This window comes from Panulirus ornatus, chromosome 8, assembly GCF_036320965.1.
Source record: "Panulirus ornatus isolate Po-2019 chromosome 8, ASM3632096v1, whole genome shotgun sequence".
Lineage (NCBI taxonomy): Eukaryota > Metazoa > Arthropoda > Malacostraca > Decapoda > Palinuridae > Panulirus > Panulirus ornatus.
The window spans coordinates 29,378,553-29,395,579 of record NC_092231.1 but is presented as its reverse complement, the minus strand read 5'-3'; the positions used below and the strand labels follow the sequence as shown (position 1 = coordinate 29,395,579).

General features: G+C 41.4%; 1 protein-coding gene across 1 annotated transcript in view; it reads right to left on the bottom strand.

Annotated features, from left to right (window-relative positions):
• Positions 1–1,481: 1,481 nt before the first annotated feature.
• LOC139749881 (nipped-B-like protein A) overlaps positions 1,482–17,027 on the bottom strand; it is a 33,411-nt gene continuing 17,865 nt past the window's right edge. The window contains exons 2-3 of the mRNA XM_071664260.1: positions 7,664–7,854; positions 1,482–1,813 (exon numbers count right to left, since the gene is read on the bottom strand). Of these exons, the coding sequence (XP_071520361.1) occupies positions 1,529–1,813; positions 7,664–7,854 (476 nt within the window). The 3' untranslated portion in view covers positions 1,482–1,528. The remainder of the gene's footprint in view (positions 1,814–7,663; positions 7,855–17,027) is intronic.

Sequence of the window (17,027 nt, the reverse complement as noted above, 5' to 3'; positions counted from 1 at the left end):
TTTTTGCTTTCAGAGATAATGTTCTCAACTTCCACACATTCTTCAAGGCTCCCAGGATTTTCGCCCCCTCCCCCACCCTATGATCCACTTCCGCTTCCATGGTTCCATCCGCTGCCAGATCCACTCCTAAATATCTAAAACACTTTACTTCCTCCAGTTTTTCTCCATTCAAACTTACCTCCCAATTGACTTACCCTTAACCCTACTGTACCTAATAACCTTGCTCTTATTCACATTTACTCACATTTAATATTTTATGTAAATCTCCATAACAGTCAACCTATATTACATATCATGAATTCAATGTATGATTTACAACTTCCATAGGGCAAATTTCTGTAACCTGAAAGTCCATAATGCAGGGTGCCTATGTTTGTCAGAAATGGTGGGGACAAGGAGAAAGGGGAAACCAAATTGGAGATGAAAAGATGGAGAGAAAAAGTGTTTGAGTGCTTAAGGCCTGAAAATGCAGGGTAGACATGCTGTCAATCCACTGAACCAGGGAATATGAAGCAGCTGGAAGAAACCACAGAAAGGTCTCTGGGGCTTCCTTGTGGAGAGTGGGCTATGGTTTCAGTAAATTACATATGCATGCTAGAGAATGGATATGAGCAAAAGAGGCTCCTTTTCATATGTTTCTGGCACAACCTTGCTATGCAGAATATTCCACACAGGTATGAAAGGAAGAAAAAGATGTTGCTTCATCCCTGCAAATTTGCTGTCAGGAACCTTCCAGGGAAGGACAAGAGTAAAACATAGTTCTTAAACTGAGTTTAAATCCAAACCACTCTCATCAGTAGCAATATTTACTCTTACATTAAAAGGCATAAAAGATCTTAGGTTGCTGATCAAATACTTCCATTCTCTAAGCAGCAAAAACATACTTAGATGTTGTAATAAATGGTGTAAGATTAAGCCTAAAGAGATACTTTAAGCCAAGTTGTTTGTCTCAGAGATCTCTTAAGTCTCTACACTAACAAATCCCAGTTTAGTAAATTGACAAATTCTTTGGATAAACATTATACTATGTATTGCCATGAGAATAGACACATCAAATGAGAAAACAGCCTTGGGTATAGCATATAATGGTTACTTACTGATTCAAGTGTACTTGCTGATATAGAAATGCCTAATCTAACTTACTACATACACTTCAATGAAAACTCTATGACTCCGCTTACATCAAATGTAAAAAACTCAAGACAACATATCTCCAATGATGTACAATGGACTACAAACAAAGACCATCAATTAGAAGAGTTTGCTGTATGGGTGAAACATTTTTAAAACTCAAGAGAAAAATTAACTTAAATGGTGTACACTGGACTACAATCACAGATCATTAATTATGAGAGTTTACTGTATGTGAAACTTTTCTTTATTAAAGAACCTGATTTGGGAGATAAAATGATAAAACTACATATAAGAGAACTACTGAGCCTACAGGAGAAACTTAATATCTTCCCTGTAAAAGATTCTACTTGCAAATGTGACAAAATCTTTCATACTGAAAACATAACAGAGCAAATTAAATGTCTATATACAAAGCAAGGTTCAGTAGTTCTAATATATCTTGGAAATACCAACCTTTCTTATTATCCACCCTGTAAACTGGATCAAAAGATGGGTATATGGTATTGGAGAGCTGAAATTTGGTAAACTGTACACATCGTTCAATGACATCCTCGAGGTAGACTCTCTTGTTCATATTTGGGGCAGTCATTATGTACATGGCTGTGAGGGAAGCATCCATCCCACGCAAAATACGTTCCATCACCAGCTCCATCCAGAGTTTGTCATCATCATCTTCATCCTGAAAAGCAAAAGATAACAAAACTTCAGAAAATATCAACAGCAATCCAAGTAAAGGCACATCCATTCACCTCCCTCTCATATGTTTCCATCCATCCCACAACTCTTTAAAGGTATGGCAATCACTCATTTTGTATATGATACAAGAAAATGTGGATAAAATCTGTGCCCTATGCATAATTCTGGGCCCCCTTAGTAAGTCAAAAACTGTAACCATGACCTTGAACCTGAAACATCTTCATGTAGAATATATGATCAATACATATCTCTAACTCATCATATAATGAGTACATAAATCATATTAATTCAATTACTATATACAATTGCTGTTTCCCGCATCAGCGAGGTAGTGCCAGAAAACAGAAGAAGAATGGCCCATCCACAAATATACACGTATATAAACATAAATGCTCATATATGCACATATACATACACATACATATCAACATATAAATACATATACATATGCATGCATATACTTGCTTGCCTTCATCCATTCCTGGCACTACCCCATCCCACAGGAAACAGCATTACTACCTCCTGCTTCAGCAAGGCAGTGCCAGGAAAACAGACAAAAAAGGCCACACCTGTTCACACCCAGTCTCTAGCTGTCACGTGAAACGCACCGAAACCACAGCTCCCTATCCAAATCCAGGCCCCACTCACCTTTCCATGGTTTACCCCAAAACATTTCACATACTCTGGTTCAGTCCACTGACAGTATGTTGACCCGGTATACCACATCGTTCCAATTCACTCCTGTATGTTCAAGCCCCGATCACTCAAAATCTTTTTTACTCCATCCTTCCACCTCCAATTTGGTCTCTCGCTTCTCCTTGTTCCTTCCACCTGACACATATATCCTCTTTGTCAACCTTTCCTCACTCCTTTCTTCACATGTCCAAACCATTAAAACACACCCTCTTTTGCTCTCCCAACCACACGCTTTTTATTCAATTACCTCTCTTACCTTTTATTACTTACTCGATAAAACCACCTAACACCACATATTGTCCTCAAAACATCTCATTTCCAACATATCCACTCTTCTCTGTACAACCCTATCCATAGCTCACCTTGCAACCATGTAATACTGTTGGAACTACTATTCCCTCAAACATACCCATTTCTGCTCCCCGAGACATCGTTCTCTCCTTCCGCACATTCTTCATTGCTCTCAGAACCTTCGCCCCCCTCTCCCATCCTGTGACTCACCTCTGCTTCCATGGTTCCATTTGCTGCTAAATCCACTCCCGGATATCTAAAACACTTCACTTCCTCCAGTTTTTCTGGTCAAACTTACATCCCAACTAACTTGTCCCACAACCCTGTTGAACCCAATAACCTTGCTCTTATTTACATTTACTCTCAACTTTCTCCTTTCACACACTTTTCCAAACTCAGTCACCAACTTCTGCAGTTTCTCACTCGAATCAGCCATCAGTGCTGTATCATCAGTGAACTGCAACTGACTCACTTCCCAGGCCCTCTCATCCCAAACACTCTATAGGCATACTCGCCCTCTATCCAAAACTCTTGCATTTAGCTACCTAACCACCCCATCCATAAACAAATCATACAACCATGGCAACATCACATACCCCTGCCACAGACCGACCTTCACTAGGAACCAATTACTCTCCTCTCTTCCTACCTATACACATGCCTTACATCCTTGATAAAAACTTTTCATTGCTTCAAGAGGCTTACCTCCCACAAAGCATCTCTATCAACCCTATCATATGCTCTCATATACTCCAAAGGCCCTCCACAAAGTACCTCTATCAACCGTATCATATGCATTCTCTAGAGATCCACAAATGCCAGACACAAATCCATTTGTTTTTCTAAATATTTCTTAAACATTCTTTAAAGCAAACACCCAATCCACACATCCTCCACCACTTCCAAAGCACACTGCTCCTCCCCCAGTCTGGCACTCTGTACATGCCTTCACCCTTCCAATCAATAACTCCTCCATACAATTTACCAAGAATACTCAACAAACTTATGCCTCTGTAGTATGAACACTCACCCCTATCCCATTTGCATTAAACATGCAATCAGCCAATCCTCAGGCACTTCACCAGACATACAATGAATATCCTTACCAGCTAATCAACAACAGTCTCCCCCTTCCTTAATAAATACAACTGCAATACCATCCAACCCCACCTTCTTGCAGGATTTCATCTTCTGCAAAGCTTTCACCACTTCTTCTCTTTACCATACCATTTTCCCTGACCCTCTCACTTCACACCACACAGACCGAAACACCCTACATCTGCCATTCTATCATCAAACATATTCAACATACCTTCAAAATACTCACTCCATCTCCTTCTCACTTAATCACTACCTGTTGTAACCCCTCCCAACTTTACCGATGTCCCCATGTCTTCTCGTCTTTCGTGTGTTATTTACATCCTTTCAAAACATCTTTTTATTCCCCCTTAAGTTTAATGATAGTCTCTCACCCCAACTCTCATTTGCCCTCTTTTTCAACCTTGAACCTTCCTCCTTACCTCCTGCCACTATCTTCTATACATCTCCCAGTCATTGGCACTCCTTCCTTGTAAGTATTGTCCAAATGCCCCTCTTTTCTCTCTCAGTAACACCTATACTTCTTCATCCCACCAGTCACTGCCTTCATCATATATGGTTGCCATTTCCTGCATCCACACGGTAGTGCCAGGAAACATACAAAGAGCAACCCATCCACTTATATATATCTATATATATATATATATTTTTTTATCATTATTATCATAATTTGTTGTCTCCCGCATTAGCGAGATAGCACAAGGAAATTGATGAAAGAATGGCCCAACCCACCCACATACACATGTACATACATACACGTCCACACACGCACATATACATACCTATACATTTCAGCGTGTACATATATATTGGAAAGGATCACAATTTTGCACATGATCAAGATATTCCTATGAGTCCACAGGTAAAAATGAAACACGATAAGTTCCCAAGTGCACTTTCGTGTAATAATCTTGGACAATTGCATGCTTACCAAATGGCGTCCTAGCTTCGTCTCTTCGATGTATATCAACTGACTTATATTTCTCTCTGATGATGTGATTATTACACAAAAGTGCACTTAGGAACTTACCGTGTTTCATTTTCCCCGTGGACTCATAAGAATACATATATATATATACATAAACAGACATATACATATAAACAGATGTACATAATTCATACTTGCTGCCTTTATTCATTCCCGTCGCCCCACCGCTACACATGAAATGATAACCACCTCCACCTGCATGCGCGCGACGTAGCGCTAGGAAAAGACAACAAAGGCGACATTCATTCACACTCAGTCTCTAGCTGTCATGTGTAATGCACCGAAACCATAGCTCCCTCTCCACATCCAGGACCCACAAAACCTTCCATGGTTTACCCCAGACACTTCACATGCCCTGGTTCAATCCATTGACAGCACGTCGACCCGGGTATATATTTTTCCTTTCTTTTATACTATTCGCCATTTCCCGCATTCGTGAGATAGCGTTAAGAACAGAGGACTGAGCCTTTGAGGGAATATCCTCTCTTGGCCCCTTATCTGTTCCTTCTTTTGGAAAATTAAAAATGAGAGAGAAGGATTTCCAGCCCCCACTCCCTCCCCTTTTAGTTGCCTTATACGACACGCACGGAATACATGGGAAGTAGTCTTTCTCCCCTATCCTCCGGGATAATATATATATGATATGCATTCATTTATATTTTATTTATTCTACTTTGTCACTGTCTCCTGTGTTAAGGAGGTAGCGCAAGGAAACAGATGAAAGAATGGCCCAACCCACCCACATAAGCATGTATACACGTCCACACACGCACATATACATACCTATACATCTCAATGTATACATATATATACACACACAGACATATACATATATACACATGCACATAATTCATACTGTCTGCCTCTATTCATTCCCATCGCCACCTTGCCACACATGGAATAACAACCCCCTCCCCCTGCATGTGTGCAAGGTAGCCCTAGGAAAGGACAACAAAGGCTACATTCATTCACACTCCGTCTCTAGCTGTCATGTATAATGCACCGAAACCACAGCTCCCTTTCCACATCCAGGCCCCACAGAACTTTCCATGGTTTACCCCAGACGCTTCACATGCCCTGGTTCAATCCATTGACAGCACGTCGACCCTGGTATACCACATCGTTCCAATTCACTCTATTCCTTGCACGCCTTTCACCCTCCTGCATGTTCAGGCCCCGATCACTCAATCTTTTTCACTCCATCTTTCCAACTCCAATTTGGTCTCCCACTTCTCCTCGTTCCCTCCACCTTTGACACAGATCCTCTTGGTCAATCTTTCCTCACTCATTCTCTCCATGAGACCAAACCACTTCAAAACACCCTCTTCTGCTCTCTTAACCACACTCTTTTTATTACCACACATCCCTCTTACCCTTTCATTATTTACTCGATCAAACCACCTCACACCACATATTGTCCTCAAACATCTCATTTCCAGCACATCCATCCTCCTCTGCACAACTCTATCCATAGTCCATGCCTCGCAACCATATAACATTGTTGGAACCACTATTCCTTCAAACATACCCATTTTTGCTTTCCAAGATAACGTTCTCGACTTCCACACATTCTTCAACGCTCCCAGAACTTTTGCCCCCTCCCCCACCCTATGATTCACTTCCGTTTCAATGGTTCCATCCGCTGCCAAATCCACTCCCAGATATCTAAAACACTTCACTTCCTCCAGTTTTTTTCCATTAAAACTTACTTCCCAATTGACTTGTCCCTCAACCCTACTGTACCTAATAACCTTGCTCTTATTCACATTTACTCTCAGCTTTCTTCTTTCGCACACTTTAACAAACTCAGTCACCAACTTCTGCAAATTCTCACCTGAATCTGCCACCACTGCTGTATCATCAGCGAAAAAAAAATGACTCACTTCCCAAGCTCTCTCATCCACAACAGATGGCATACTTGCCCCTTTCCAAAACTCTTGCACTCACCTCCCTAACAACCCCATCCATAAACAAATCAAACAACCATGGAGACATCACGCACCCCTGCCGCAACCAACATTCACTGAGAACCAATCACTTTCCTCTTTTCCTACATGTACACATGCCATACATCCTCGATAAAAACTTTTCACTGCTTCTAACAACGTACCTCCCACACCATATATTCTTAATACCTTCCACAGAGCATCTCTATCAACTCTATCATATGCCTTCTCCAGATCCATAAATGCTACATACAAATCCATTTGCTTTTCTAAGTATTTCTCACATACATTCTTCAAAGCAAACACCTGATCCACACATCCTCTACCGCTTCTGAAACCACAATGCTCTTCCCCAATCCGATGGTCTGTACATGCCTTCACCCTCTCAATCAATACCCACCCATATAATTTATCAGGAATACTCAATAAACTTATACCTCTGTAATTTGAGCATTCACTCTTATCCCCTTTGCCTTTGTACAATGGCACTATGCTAGCATTCCGCATTTGTATATATACACACATATGTGTGTATATATACAATTTACCCAATTGGTACATGAAATCTTAAGCATACATAGCTGCTGTTTCCCAAAATAAAACAGATACTATGATGATTAAAAGGATTTCAAGGTTCTCTGAATTGCAAGGCAATTCAAGTTAAATCTCATTAATCATACATGCTGAGTATTCATGTCATTATGTCTAGGAATTGTCATTAGTTACAGCACGTAACTTTGAACATAAAATAAGAAATCAAATATCAGGAGACAATGAAAAGATGAAAGACTGGAGCAGCATTCAGTGTCTGTACCTCATCTACAATGGGTGTGATCTTAGCTCCATCACGGATATTTTTCTCAAGGATGTTGAGAAGCCTAACAAGACGTTCTGGAGGGACAATAGCCATTGCTCCTAAGCTCTTCAGCTTAGCTGCTTCTGAACATAGGTCTGTCAGCTCATATTTGGGGATCAGGTACTCCTGTGGAACATCGCCATCTTCCTCTGTGTGGGAAAGAACAAAATTAGTAAAATTCTTAAATACATGTTAATGTGCTGTCTCAGTTTACATCTACAATGATGCAGAGGGATTTCTGAATCATCACTTCTGCTCCCAATTACAAGGTTGAATCAGCTTACATACATGCATCTGTGGCTCATGTTAAATATCATAAAGCAACCTATCTATCACACTGCCACAACACTTTTAAAAAAGCTTTTGCTGAACACAATAAACCCTATAATCCACAATCATGTAAAACTTGACAAAGAAGAACAATAACTAATAGTAGGATAATGCTGTTTACCACTTTTTTCTACCAAGAAAATGTTAATGTTGAGTGTGTTGGAGAGAGAATGAACATTTTCAGGAGTTACTTTGCTTTGAAGAATGTATGTGAGAAATACTTAGAAAAGCAAATGGATTTGTAAGTAGCATTTATGGATCTGGAGAAGGAATATGATAAGAGTTGATAGAGATTCCTCTGTGGAAGGTATTAAGAATATATGGTGTGTTTGGCAAGTTGTTAGAAGCAGTGAAAAGCTTTTATTGAGAATGTAAGGCATGTGTACGTGTAGGAAGAGAGGAAAGTGATTGGTTCTCATTGAATGTTGGTTTGCGACAGGGGTGCATGGTGTCTCCATGGTTGTTTATGGATGGGGTTGTTAAGGAGGTGAATGCAAGAGTTTTGGAAAGAGGGGCAAGCATGCAGTCTGTTGTGGATGAGGAGCTTGGGAAGTGAGTCAGTTGTTGGTCGCTGATGATACAGCGCTGGTGGCTGATTTGGGTGAGAAACTGCAGAAACTGGTGACTGAGTTTGGTAAAGTGTGTGAAAGAAGAAAACTGAGAGTAAATGCGAGTAAGAGAAAGGTTATTAGGTACAGTAGGGTTGAGGGACAACTCACTTGGGAGGTAAGTTTGAATGGAGAAAAACTGGAGGAAGTGAAATGTTTTAGATATCTGGGAGTGGATTTGGCAGCGGATGGAACCATGGAAATGGAAGTGAATCATAGGGTGGGGGAGGGGGTGAAAATCGTGGGAGTGTTGAAGAATGTGTGGAAGTTGAGAACATTATCTTGGAAAGCAAAAATGGATGTTTGAAGAAATAGTGGTTCCAAAAATGATATATGGTTGCAAGGCCTGGGTTATAGATAGAGTTGTGCGCAGGAGGGTGGATGTGCTGGAAATGAGATGTTTGAGGACAACATGTGGTGTGAGGTGGTTTGATCGAGTAAGTAATGAAAGGGTAAGAGTGATGTGTGGTAGTAAAAAGAGTGTGGTTGAGAGAGCAGAAGAGGGTGTTTCGAAACGGTTTGGTCACATGGAGAGAATGGGTGAGGAAAGATTGACCAAGAGGATGTATGTGTCAGAGGTGGAGGGAACGAGAAGTGGGAGACCAAATTGGAGGTGGAAAGATGGAGTGAAAAAGATTTTGAGTGATTGGGGCCTGAACATGCACAAGGGTGAAAGGCATGCAAGGAATAGAGTGAATTGGAACGATGTGGTATACCGGGGTCGACGTGCTGTCAATGGATTGAACCAGGGCATGTGAAGCGTCTGGGGTAAACCATGGAAAGTTTTGTGGGGCCTGGATGTGGAAAGGGAGCTGTGGTTTCGGTGCATTATACATGACAGCTAGAGACTGAGTGTGAACGAAAGTGGCCTTTGTTGTCTTTTCCTAGCGCTACCTTGTGCACATGCAGGGGGAGGGGGTTGTTATTTCATGTGTGGCAGGGTGGCGACAGGAATGAATAAGGGCAGGCAGTATGAATTCTGTACATGTGTATATATGTATATGTCTGTGTGTATATATATGTATATGTTGATATGTATAGGTATGTATATGTGCGTGTGTGGACATGTATGTACATACATGTGTATGTGGGTGGGTTGGGCCATTCTTTCGTCTGTTTCCTTGTGCTACCTCGAAGATGTGTGGAAATAAAAAGAGCGTGGTTGAGAGAGCAGAAGAGGGTGTTTTGAAATGGTTTGGGCACATGGAGAGAATGAGTGAGGAAAGACTGATCAAGAGGATATATGTGTCGGAAGTGGAGGGAACGAGAAGTGGGAGACCAAATTGGAGGTGGAAAGATGGAGTGAAAAAGATTTTGAGTGATCGGGGCCTGAACATGCAGGAGGGTGAAAGGCGGGCAAGGAATTAGAGTGAAATGGATCGATGTGGTATACCGGGGTCGACGTGCTGTCAATGGATTGAACCAGGGCATGTGAAGCGTCTGGGGTAAACCATGGAAAGTTCTGTGGGGCCTGGATATGGAAAGGGAGCTGTGGTTTCGGGCATTATTAAATGACAGCTAGAGACTGAGTGTGAACGAATGGGGCCTTTGTTGTCTTTTCCTAGCGCTACCTCGCACACATGAGGGGGGGAGGATGTTATTCCATGTGTGGCGAGGTGGTGATGGGAATAAATAAAGGCAGACAGTATGAATTATGTACATGTGTATATATGTATAAGTCTGTGTGTGTATATATATGCGTACATTGAGATGTATAGGTATGTATATTTGCATGTGTGGACGTGTATGTATATACATGTGTATGGGGGTGGGTTGGGCCATTTCTTTCGTCTGTTTCCTTGCGCTACCTCGCAAACGTGGGAGACAGCGACAAAGCAAAATAAAATATATAAATAAAATAATAAATATAAAATACATATCTTGAATATGAAGAGAGTTAAGAAGAATACTCTACCACTTGTTAAAAGTAGTGTAAGCAAGTTACTTTGGAAGTGATAAATAACAATATATGAATGGCACAAAATATCAATAAAATGATGCACTAGTTTAAGGTTGGAGTTGGAGCAATACAATCATGAATTATATCATAAAGGTTTTCATAACATTATGTCAAGTTCACTTCTGGGGTATATCAACAAACAGCCAAGCCTTAAGAACTTCAATCATACTGACAAAATTTTGTAGAAGACCCCCCAAAGCTTACACATCCATTAAAGACTAATCCAATGAATATATACTGTATAAAGGTAGTGTTTAACAGTAAAAGCAGCCACTACAATTTTAATTTCTTTCATAAATAAACAGTAGGGTTGAGGGTCAAGTCAATTGGGAGGTGAGTTTGAATGGAGAAAAACTGGAGGAAGTGAAGTGTTTTAGATATCTGGGAGTGGATCTGGCAGCGGATGGAACCATGGAAGCGGAAGTGGATCATAGGGTGGGGGAGGGGGCGAAAATTCTGGGGGCCTTGAAGAATGTGTGGAAGTCGAGAACATTATCTCGGAAAGCAAAAATGGGTATGTTTGAAGGAATAGTGGTTCCAACAATGTTGTATGGTTGCGAGGCGTGGGCTATGGATAGAGTTGTGCGCAGGAGGATGGATGTGCTGGAAATGAGATGTTTGAGGACAATGTGTGGTGTGAGGTGGTTTGATCGAGTGAGTAACGTAAGGGTAAGAGAGATGTGTGGAAATAAAAAGAGCGTGGTTGAGAGAGCAGAAGAGGGTGTTTTGAAGTGGTTTGGGCACATGGAGAGAATGAGTGAGGAAAGATTGACCAAGAGGATATATGTGTCGGAGGTGGAGGGAACGAGGAGAAGAGGGAGACCAAATTGGAGGTGGAAAGATGGAGTGAAAAAGATTTTGTGTGATCGGGGCCTGAACATGCAGGAGGGTGAAAGGAGGGCAAGGAATAGAGTGAATTGGAGCGATGTGGTATACCGGGGTTGACGTGCTGTCAGTGGATTGAATCAAGGCATGTGAAGCGTCTGGGGAAACCATGGAAAGCTGTGTAGGTATGTATATTTGCGTGTGTGGACGTATGTATATACATGTGTATGGGGGGGGGGGGGGTTGGGCCATTTCTTTCGTCTGTTTCCTTGCGCTACCTCGCAAACGCGGGAGACAGCGACAAAGTATAAAAAAAAAAAAAAAAAAAAATAAACAATGGAAAGATTTTCATCAAAGACATTCTTTACCTCTTCATCCTACCTGCATTCTCATCCTTCATCAAGTTCAATTTGCATTCTCAACGTGTTTTTCACCAACCACCTAGCAATCTTTTTCTTTTTTTTAGCAAATCAATAACCTACCATTCTAATGCCTTTCTCAAATATATTATCAACTGTCAAGCAAGCCCGCATAACACTAAAGATATATTTTGCATTTTCAGTAGCTTCCTTATGTAATGCATAATTGGGGGGGGGATTTCAAAAACTCCTCAAACCCTACATCTCAATTCTCTGCTTAAACTGCCTAGATATTCTCTTCCTCAGTAAGGCTGCTGCCAATAGGAGAGAATATCCTGAAAGACTGCTGAATGTGTTAAATGATAGGGTGGTCAAAATAGTGTTTGGGAGAAGGTGGTAAGCACAGTGAGAAAGTCATGGCAAATAGTACAATGAAACTGGATGACATAGTAAAACACTTGCAGAGGATAAAGTGTGGCAAAGCAGCAGAGGCAGAAGGGACTGCAATTGAGTTTATCAAGACTTGGGGTGACAGTGCTGGTTACTGGCTGCTCAGGTAAATGAAACACAAAGATCTGAGGGCTTTTGAGATAACCGAGTGATTTTCTCCTAAACTCAACAGCCTAGTCATTTCAAAAACATTCACCTTGGATGTCATGTCATGGTGCACAGTTGTATGAACCAGTGCAAGTTCAGCATTTTTGGAAAACCTGCAAATGTTTGCTCATATATACAATTGTACTTAGCTCACCAGGATAGGGTAAAACAATCCATGTTCATCTCATGCTTACTGCATTCGCAATCGAGAATTTCTTGATGGTGATATCAAATTTATGAAACAGCATCATCTTCAAAGTACCCCCACAACCTTCACTAACATATCTTTGTGCAGTGCTAAAAAGATATTTTTCAACTCAAATTCCAAGAACCCATATAGCACTAAAAACCTTCCAGTACTACTGTATCATTACAACTTTCTAGGACTGCCCCAGTCTTGGAGAAAGGGCGAATACACAGTCTGTGGGGGACGAGAGGGCTTGGTAAGTGAGACAGTTGCTGATTATTGATAATAAAGTGCTGGTGGCTGATTCCAATGAGAAGCTACAGAAGTTGGTGAATGAGTCTGGAAACTGTGTGAAAGGAAAAAGTTGAGAGTGAATGTGAATAAAAAACAAGATTCAGCAGGGATGAGGGACAAGTTAGTTGGGATGTAAGTTTGAATGGAGAAAAATTGGATGAAGCAATGTGTTTTGGATAAGCGGGAGTAAATATGACAGCAAGCTAAACCATGGAAGTGGAATTGAATCATACAGTGGGGTGGGGGCAAAGATTCTGGGAATGAAGAAGAAAGTGTGGAAAGAGAGAATGCTGTCTGGGATGGCAAAAAATGGGTATGTTCGCAAAAACAGTAGTTCCAACACTATAATATGGTTCTGAAGCTTGAGCTATTGATGGATTTGTGCAGAGGAGGGTAAATGTGGTGGGTATGAAGTGTTTGAGCGCAATATGTAGTGTGAGGTGGTTTGATCAAGTAATGAAAATGCAAAAGATGTGTGTGGTAATAAAAATGGTGGTTGAGAGAGCAAAAGATCTTTTGAAATAGTGTGGACATGTGGAGATGAGAGAGGAAACGTTGTCAAAGAGGATATATGTGTCATTGGAGGAGGGGAAAAAGGAAAATTAGGAGACTAAATTGGACAAGGAAGGATGGAGTGAAAAAGATTTTGAGTCACTGGTGCTGACCATACAGAAGGGTGAGAGGCATGCAAGGAATAGAGTTGATTGAAATGATGTGGTATACCAGGGTCAACTTGCTGTAATTGGGCTGAACCGCAGCATGTGAAACATCTGGGGTAAACCAGGGAAAGGTCTGTGGGGCCTGGATGTGGATAGGGAGCTATGTGGTGTTGGTGCATTACACATGACAGCTAGAGGCTGAATGTAACGAATGTGGCCTTTTTTTTCTTTTTTTGTCTATTTTCCTGGCACTACCTCCCTGAAGAAGGGGTAGTGATGCTGTTTCCTGTGGGGCAGGGTAGCACCAGGAAAGGATGAAGACAGGCAAGAATGAATATGTACATGTGTGTATATATGTTTATGTCTGTGCATGAGTATGTACATATATTGATATGTATGTGTGTATATGTGCATGTACGGGGGTTTATGTATGTTATTTATCTATCTATTAAGCTCAATCGCTGTTTTTCACGTCTATGAGGTAGCTCTAAGAAACAGAAGATGAATGGCCCATCCATTCATATCCACATATAAATGCCCATACACGCACATACACATACATATACATATATCACGCTGCACAGGAGAGTACTTGGTTCCCAATGAAGGTCGGTTTGTGGCAGGAGTGTGTTATGTACCCATAGTTGTTTAATATGTTTATGGATGGGGTGGTTAGGGAGGTAAATGCAAGGGTTTTGAAGAGAGGGGCATGTATACAGTATGTTGAGGATGAGAGGGCCTGGGAAGCAAATCAGTTGTTGTTCACCAATGATATAGCTATGGTGGCTGATTCATGGAAGAAACTACAGAAGTTGGTGACTGAGTTTAGAAGAGTGTGTGATAGGAGAAAGCTGAGAGTAAATGTGAATAAGAGCAAGGTTATTAACTTCAGTAGGGTTGAGGGACAAGTTAATTGGGATGTCAGTTTGAACCCTTGCACCTTCCTCTAGACCTCCTGCTTCTTTCTTTTATACATCTCCCAGTCATTTGCAGTCCTTCCTTGTAAGTATCATCCAAATGCCTCTCTTTTCTCTTTCAGTAACAACTTTACTTCATCCCACCACTCACTACCCTTTCTAATCTGCCCATCTCCCACCTTTCTCATGCTACATGCATCCTTTGCATGTGCCATCACTCCTTCCTAAATACATCCCATTCCTCACCCACTCCCCTTACATCATTTGCTCTCACCTTTTGCCATTCTACACTCAATCTCTCCTGATACTTCCTCACACAAGTCTCCTTTCCAAGCTCATTCACTCTCACCACTCTCTTCTCATCACTCTTCTTTTTTGAAAACTCCTCATCACTCTTCATTTTTGAAAACCTCTACAAATCTTCAGTTCACCTCCACATATATGCAATTAAATGGACATATACCTATAAATATATATACATATACCTATACATATATATACATACCTATACAAAAGGTGAGAACAATGGAAGTAAGGGGAGTGGGGGAGGAATGGGATGTATTTAGGGAATCAGTGATGGATTGCGCAAAAGATGCTTGTGGCATGAGAAGAGTGGGAGGTGGGCTGTTTAGAAAGGGTAGTGAGTGGTGGGATGAAGAAGTAAGAGTATTAGTGAAAGAGAAGAGAGAGGCATTTGGATGATTTTTGCAGGGAAAAAATGCAATTGAGTGGGAGAAGTATAAAAGAAAGAGACAGGAGGTCAAGAGAAAGGTGCAAGAGGTGAAAAAAAGGGCAAATGAGAGTAGGGGTGAGAGACTATCAGTAAATTTTAGGGAGAATAAAAAGATGTTCTGGAAGGAGGTAAATAGGGTGCGTAAGACAAGGGAGCAAATGGGAACTTCAGTGAAGGGCGTAAATGGGGAGGTGATAACAAGTAGTGGTGATGTGAGAAGGAGATGGAATGAGTATTTTGAAGGTTTGTTGAATGTGTCTGATGACAGAGTGGCAGATATAGGGTGTTTGGGTCGAGGTGGTGTGCAAAGTGAGAGGGTTAGGGAAAATGATTTGGTAAACAGAGAAGAGGTAGTAAAAGCTTTGCGGAAGATGAAAGCCGGCAAGGCAGCAGGTTTGGATGGTATTGCAGTGGAATTTATTAAAAAAGGGGGTGACTGTATTGTTGACTGGTTGGTAAGGTTATTTAATGTATGTATGACTCATGGTGAGGTGCCTGAGGATTGGCGGAATGCGTGCATAGTGCCATTGTACAAAGGCAAAGGGGATAAGAGTGAGTGCTCAAATTACAGAGGTATAAGTTTGTTGAGTATTCCTGGTAAATTATATGGGAGAGTATTGATTGAGAGGGTGAAGGCATGTACAGAGCATCAGATTGGGGAAGAGCAGTGTGGTTTCAGAAGTGGTAGAGGATGTGTGGATCAGGTGTTTGCTTTGAAGAATGTATGTGAGAAATACTTAGAAAAGCAAATGGATTTGTATGTAGCATTTATGGATCTGGAGAAGGCATATGATAGAGTTGATAGAAATGCTCTGTGGAAGGTATTAAGAATATATGGTGTGGGAGGCAAGTTGTTAGAAGCAGTGAAAAGTTTTTATCGAGGATGTAAGGCATGTGTACGTGTAGGAAGAGAGGAAAGTGATTGGTTCTCAGTGAATGTAGGTTTGCGGCAGGGGTGTGTGATGTCTCCATGGTTGTTTAATTTGTTTATGGATGGGGTTGTTAGGGAGGTAAATGCAAGAGTCTTGGAAAGAGGGGCAAGTATGAAGTCTGTTGGGGATGAGAGAGCTTGGGAAGTGAGTCAGTTGTTGTTCGCTGATGATACAGCGCTGGTGGCGGATTCATGTGAGAAACTGCAGAAGCTGGTGACGGAGTTTGGTAAAGTGTGTGGAAGAAGAAAGTTAAGAGTAAATGTGAATAAGAGCAAGGTTATTAGGTACAGTAGGGTTGAGGGTCAAGTCAATTGGGAGGTGAGTTTGAATGGAGAAAAACTGGAGGAAGTGAAGTGTTTTAGATATCTGGGAGTGGATCTGTCAGCGGATGGAACCATGGAAGCGGAAGTGGATCATAGGGTGGGGGAGGGGGCGAAAATTTTGGGAGCCTTGAAAAATGTGTGGAAGTCGAGAACATTATCCCGGAAAGCAAAAATGGGTATGTTTGAAGGAATAGTAGTTCCAACAATGTTGTATGGTTGCGAGGCGTGGGCTATGGATAGAGTTGTGCGCAGGAGGATGGATGTGCTGGAAATGAGATGTTTGAGGACAATGTGTGGTGTGAGGTGGTTTGATCGAGTAAGTAACGTAAGGGTAAGAGAGATGTGTGGAAATAAAAAGAGCGTGGTTGAGAGAGCAGAAGAGGGTGTTTTGAAATGGTTTGGGCACATGGAGAGAATGAGTGAGGAAAGATTGACCAAGAGGATATATGTGTCGGAGGTGGAGGGAACGAGGAGAAGAGGGAGACCAAATTGGAGGTGGAAAGATGGAGTGAAAAGGATTTTGTGTGATCGGGGCCTGAACATGCAGGAGGGTGAAAGGAGGGCAAGGAATAGAGTGAATTGGAGCGATGTGGTATAC